This window comes from Ovis aries, chromosome 15, assembly GCF_016772045.2.
Source record: "Ovis aries strain OAR_USU_Benz2616 breed Rambouillet chromosome 15, ARS-UI_Ramb_v3.0, whole genome shotgun sequence".
NCBI classification, from domain to species: Eukaryota; Metazoa; Chordata; class Mammalia; order Artiodactyla; family Bovidae; genus Ovis; species Ovis aries.
In genome coordinates, this window is record NC_056068.1 from 72,505,807 (window position 1) to 72,512,232 (window position 6,426).

Here is a 6,426-nt window from a genome sequence, read left to right on the forward strand (position 1 = left end):
AAATATTTAAGTGTGAAAAGTGAAACTAGAAAAGTTCTGAGGAAAACACATGGTAAAACTTCTTGATAACCTTGGAGTAAACAAGACTTTCCTAACTACAGCTGAAAATCCAGAACCCACTGGAAATAGACTAATAAACTGAAGTGTGTAGAAGTTTAAGCTTTGAAAACTATGATCCAGAGAGGTTAAACGTTTATTAAAAAGGCTGTAATAGTAGAATCAGGCTTGTGGGATGGTTACTAAGGTCAATGAGAGGGTGAACGTAAGGTGCGAGGCAGACCACCAGCACCAGGTAAATAGCTAAATGGTCATTAACTTGAGTTGCGATTCCTAATCTTGGTGGTAAATTAGTATGTTATTTAAGAGACATCAGCTTTAACTGACCTTTCCTTTGTAGAACCAGACGTCCTGGGTCCTTTCCAGCATGGCAGCCCTCTACTGGAGAGTGAAAGGCCAAGGAAAGAAGGCGATTGACTGCCTGCGCCAGGCCCTCCATTATGCCCCACACCAGATGAAGGTGAGTGGGGCTCCGAGGGTGTGAATTCCCATCCCTCAGCCATTTCCTGTGCCCACTGCTTTATTCTGAGGCTTCACCAACCTTCCTCATGCTCAGAAAGCAGCAGAAGGCGAAGGGTGGAGAAACTTAACGACCCACTTGTGCTGCCACAAGCCTGAGCTACACCTACCTCCTTACCTCAGCAAGAGGGGCCATCGGGGAAGGGCTTTAGGATCCCGGAAAAACACTGTATCAGGAAGAGGCGTGGCTGAGTCGTAAATGCAGCTCTAAGTGCAACTCTGCCTCTTGCTACCTTTGTGATCACCTTTGTGACCTCTCAGTACCTGTGTGACCTTAGGCAAGTTCTTAAACCTCTGTGACCTCATATAATGACATGTCTCTGTGGGTGTCCAGCAAGGACAAACGTGGGTCTTTTTTCTGTTCTTCTGTATCTCGTATGGAAGAACCCAGTGATACAGAATAATGGTGTATAGATACCAGTTGCTCAGGTTACGCATCTAAAGGGGGCTTCCCAGGTGGCGCTAGTGGTAAAGAACCCGCCCGACAATGCAGGAGACACAGGAGACTTGGGTTCTATCCCTGGGCCAGGAAGATCCCCTGGAGGAGGGCATAGCATCCCATCCCAGTGTTCTTGCCTGCAGAATCCCACAGACAGAGGAGCCTGGCGGGCTACAGTCCATAGGGTTACAAAGAGTTGGACACTCCTGAAGCGGCTAAGCACACATCTAAAGGGAGTTAATATTTGTGATAATGATACTGCAACTTTTTCAGCCCATCATCCTGTGCTCTATACTTCTGGCTATCACTAGGCTCCGCAACAAGAAGGGCCAAGACGCTGGATCAGGGGTCAGGGAACTTTTCTGTGAAGGGGCAGATAGTACAAATTTAGGCTCTGAGGCCAGCCTGCCTCTTGCAGCCACTCAGTCCTGCCATGATAACATGAAGACAGCACAGAAGTACCTCGGGGAATGGGAATGATGAGGTCCAATAAAAAGTTTCAGAGTCGGGCAGCAGGCTGGACGTGGCCTGTGGCCACAGCGCGCCAGCCCTGCCTCAGAGGGCGCCGTGATCCTTGCAGAGGACAGCTCGGCTCTGTGGCAGCGAGCCTCAGTGTGGACCGTGGACAGAGTCTGGCCACCAGCTACTCCTCACAAGCTGCAGTGCGACCCGGAGCTGGCACCACAATGGAGAGCAGCTGCCTCACTCAGCAGGTTGTTCACCCAGCTGACAGTTTTGTTTGTTTTTTGAGGCAAGACTCTCTCCGTGAGAGAAGTGCTGCACAGCTGGGCTGGCACACGCTCCTTCCCCCTCACAGACCCGCAGCAGACAGAAGCCCCCACATCGAGCTGCACGACTCTCATTCACCAGGGAGCACTGACCACTTTGCTTACGGTCACCACAGCCACAAGTGAGAGCCCAGAAGCCAACTTTCTTCCCTTCTCGCCCCCCCCTCCTCTCCCAGGACGTGCCCCTCATCAGCCTGGCCAACATCCTGCACAACGCCAAGCTCTGGAACGACGCCGTCATCGTGGCCACCATGGCGGTGGAGATCGCGCCGCACTTTGCCGTCAACCACTTCACGCTGGGCAACGTATACGTGGCGATGGTGAGGCTGGCCTGGGAGCCGCGCGAGCCACCCCTGCTGCCTTCTGTCAGGGACGCGCCTCTAGGTCCAAACCTCTGACTAGTCAGTGGCCTCTGGTTTCCTTAAGTTGTGTGTCTAAAGTTGCGGCTCCCCACCACAGGTATAAGCCATGGTAGGGGGGTTGTAAGTTTTTTAAAAACACAGTAAACTCACCCAGGTATTTGCAGCTGCGTAGTCCTCACCATAGTTTAACACTGACAGGCCCATTTACCTACTTTCCTGAAGACTGCACTTGTTCCAGAAAAGCCTCCCCTAACACTCCAGGCGGACACACGCACCCGGGCGCACTTACTGCCAGGCCGGGCCAGATCCCCAGGACTGCTCCCATGTGCCCTGTGTGGATTTCCCTTGTTGTCTTTTCACCTTAGTTTTATAACTTTTGTTTTGAGTATTGGTCTCTCCCACCAGACCAGGAGCTCCTTAGGGACTCCTCTTCATCTCCCTGTTCCTAGCTAGCACTTCACGGGGTTTGGCACATAGTAGGTGCTCACCAAAGGTTTAATGAATGGCGGAATGCCACTAGTTCCCTGGGATACCATTTACAGCCAAAATGGCAGAGCCATCATCCAGAACCCTGTTGGGGTCAGAAGGAGGACCAGTGTCGGAACTCAAAGCCCCAGGGGTCTCGCAGAAGCTGTCATAGCTGAGTCTAACATGAGAGTCATGCCATCCGCTTTCATCCAAAGTTTAGGGTCCAGCATGAGGCTCTTTCCAAGGTGCTCTTCATAAAGGTTAATGTAATGAGCAGCTTCAGGCTCCAAGTTGTATGTGTCATCCTTCACTTCAAAGGCAGGAAATTTAATTTGGCCAGGTAGGGCTTGCTGAATGTGTGGATTTCCCTCTCTGCTTCTTAAAATTGAAGAATCTATTTTCGTCCCCAGTAAATGCAAAATTTGCTGCTATGAGTGAGGAATTCTGCCTCTCATTTGGCTGGTAGGAGTCATTTAAGTGGTAGATTCGGGCTCTTCTTCAGGAGTATTAGTCTAAGTAAAAGATGAACACCTTCTGTGTGGCAGTGATCATTTCCAAACCAGGTTCATATTTTCAAGTGTCAGGGAGAATAAGAAACTGCTTCAAAATTTACAAGTCTAATTGAGATACCTGACTTGACTTCCTTCTTTCCAGTTACAGTAGAAAATTCAAGCAGATGCAAAATAAGGTTTTGCCAGACATAGTTCTAGAGGTTTCTGTGAGGATTACAGGAAGGGATTCCATGCAGCCCCTGGCTCTGCGCCTGGCGCGCAGCAGAGCCCGGTGACAGTGGTTCCTGCCGTGGGGCCAGGTCTCTGTAGAGCTGGTCCCCCTCTGCCTCTGGCTCTTGGGCTGTGCCACCGTTTTCTTTGTAATCTGTGACCCCAGGGATGGAGGTCGTTGTCCCCAGCACCTCAGTTTTCCTCAGAGATTTAGATGCGCTGAGAAAATAACTGCAGGGCCGCCACTGCCACAGACATGCTCTTCAGGAAAAAAGATGCCACCACATCTGTTTAGTCTGGTGGCCATACCCCTCTCACTCTGTCCCTCTGCCCCTCACAGGAAGAGTTTGAGAAAGCACTGGTGTGGTACGAGTCTACCCTGAAGCTGCAGCCCGAGTTTGTCCCCGCCAAGAACCGAATCCAGACCATCCAATGTCACTTGATGCTGAAGAAGGGCCGGCGCTCTCCTTAGCTCATCCCTCCCGCCTCTCCTGTCTCTCTTCTCACGCTCTTCAAAAAATGAATAAGAAACCAATCATTGTCAGTATCTGCTTTTAATGTTGTGTGTGAAAATAACTGAATAAGACATATAACAGGACTTTTACATATGTGGGAATTGTTTTGTTTTTGTTTTTAAGTTCCTTCTTTCCCCCGGGCAGCCTCAGAAACGTAAATTTCTTAAAAGGAAAATGCAGCTTAAAGATATTGTGTAAATACTGAGCCAAGACATTTCTGGAGCCGTGCTCTGTCTCCAAAACCTCAATGCCTGTAGGGCTCTTCTCAGTGGTCCAGCCAGCGTCCGAAGCCACATGGCACCTTCTCCGCTTCTCGTCGCAGCCTCTGTGTCCATGCAAATGCAGAAGCCCGTCCGGCGCCAGTCAGCAAGAAGCGCTGTCCGCGCTCTTCCCGCTAGCTCTCCACGCTGCCCCCCGGCCTTGCCCGTTCCATGCTGCTACGTTACAAACTCTCAAAGGTAGTTTGCGGGGGGAGGGAGGAAGGGGAAATGATTTTAAAAGCAAAATATTTACAACAACAGAAACCCTTAGGATCACCTGACCTTTGTGCTGTTATTTATGTTGGGGAGGGAGGGGGGCTGAGAAGGGGAAATCAGCAGTGTACAACATCGCTATCATTTGTACTTTAAATTGCAGATCACAAGGAAACCAATACGTTGACATCCTATATAACAGGTTTATATATAGAGAATATGTATATTTGAAGCCCTCAGCAGACTGAGTCTGTGTTTTACTAACTCTTTGTTCGCCGTGTTACCCATCTTGGAATGAGGCGTGAGTGTCAGGTCCCTCTCCCTGAGGCCTTCAGACTGCGCCCCTCAGGAGAGTGAGGAGCCAAGGCTGAGTGTTTCCTTACAATGCTTATACCTCTGGTCCCAGGAGAGTCAGAAACTCCAGGCATTTGGGAATCTTCAAGGGCACATACTGAGGACAAAAATAAAAGTCGTTTATGAACAAAATAGGCCTGTGGCATGGTTTTTCTTTAGAATCAGGCTCATCCGGGCAGCTCTGAAGCCTCACTGTAACCCTGGGTCAGGTCTTCTCACATCCTAGGTTGTCTTTTTCTCTTTTTCCACAACAAAGTGAGCGGAGAAATAGTCCATCACTAGGTTTTACGGCTGATGATCCTACACGATGCATTTGACCACGGAAAATGCACAGTCAGCAGATGTTCAGAGTTGGCATTTGACCTTCCAGGGAAAAGAAGACTCTAAAGCACAAAGTCACGTCCCCTGCGGTGAGCACCGATCCTAATGTTCTTCCGGGTGAGCTTTATGGGGAACCTCGGTGAGAGTCATACCAGTGTGAAATTGAGCACTCCTTTTGGGACAGGACTCTGCCGAACACAGGGTTTCCTAGAACACTATCAGACACCGATCATCTCAAATACTGGGTCACTGAACCCAGAGCATTTGGTTCTAGCACAGACTGTAATTTCTTAGAAGCAGGTGAGCAATTAGACATGCCTGTCCACTCTGTCTGCCTTTTGTGCAGCCCGAGTCCAGCTGATTTCAAGCAGTTTTATCAGATGTATTTTGAGAAGAGGCTCACTTTGTTGCTGGATAAAGTGAAGCTCTTTTCACTCAGAGTATCTTTGCCTGTGTCTGAATATGTTCCCTGCTTCCCCACCTCTCAGCAATGTGGCATTTAGTTTTTCCTGAAACTTGCAACTATTTTTTTTTTCATTTACATACAATGGGAAATTCATTCTGTGGTGTACAGTAATGTGAGGTTTTCTTTGTTTTTTCTCCTGGCACCATGCAGCATCTGGGATCTTAGTTCCTTAACCAGTAATTGAACCCGCGCCTCCTTGCATTGGAAGCACAGAGTCTTAACCACTGGACTGCCAGGGAAGTCCCTTTGTGAGTTTTGACAGATGCGTGGTCATGCAGCCACCACAACAATCAGGATATAAAACTTTGATCACCTCCAAAAGACTCTCTCACTCTGCCTCTTTGTAGCCAAACACCATCCTAAACCCTCAGCAACTTCTGACCCACTGTTTCTGTAGTTTTTCATTTTCTCCCACATGGTCAAGAAGTCAGACTCCAAAGGCTGTGTGCTGTATACTTCTGTGTACATGACATTATGGAACAGCAAAGGTAGATGACTTGAGGCAGAAGTATGCTTTTTAAGTTTAAAACAGGAGACTAGTGTGGCTGAAGAGGTGTAAGCAAGAGGGAAAATAATAGAGGAGATAAAGCCAGAGAGGTGAGCCAGATGTATAGTTTTTCGTGGGGTTGGTGTATTTCTGTTGTAGGGCTTTATAAGTCATTGCAAAGTCACTGGTTTTAAGCAGAGGAATAATGATCTGACCTGTTTTAACAGGAATCAGGATTATTCTAGGATTTTTTTGATGTGAGTAATTAGGAGGAAGCTATTGTTAACTCAGATGGGAAGATCAAAGTGAGGAATCTGGAGAGAAGATAAGGAATTCAGTTTTGTACAGATCATGTGAAGATACTGTGTAGCTAGTTGGGTAAATTGGGGTTAAGAGAGGATATCCATGCTGGAGATATAAATTTGGAGGTCACAGCCATGGGAATAGTATTTGAA

The 6,426-nt window shown here is 48.3% G+C and overlaps 1 protein-coding gene across 3 annotated transcripts in view; it reads left to right on the top strand.

Annotated features, from left to right (window-relative positions):
* TTC17 (tetratricopeptide repeat domain 17) overlaps nt 1-4,829 on the top strand; it is a 125,532-nt gene extending 120,703 nt beyond the window's left edge. For all 3 annotated transcript variants that reach the window (XM_027979637.3, XM_027979638.3, XM_060400064.1), the window contains 3 exons: nt 398-517; nt 1,980-2,123; nt 3,696-4,829. In XM_027979637.3, the coding sequence (XP_027835438.1) occupies nt 398-517; nt 1,980-2,123; nt 3,696-3,827 (396 nt within the window). In that variant the 3' untranslated portion in view covers nt 3,828-4,829. The remainder of the gene's footprint in view (nt 1-397; nt 518-1,979; nt 2,124-3,695) is intronic.
* Nucleotides 4,830-6,426: the final 1,597 nt, after the last annotated feature.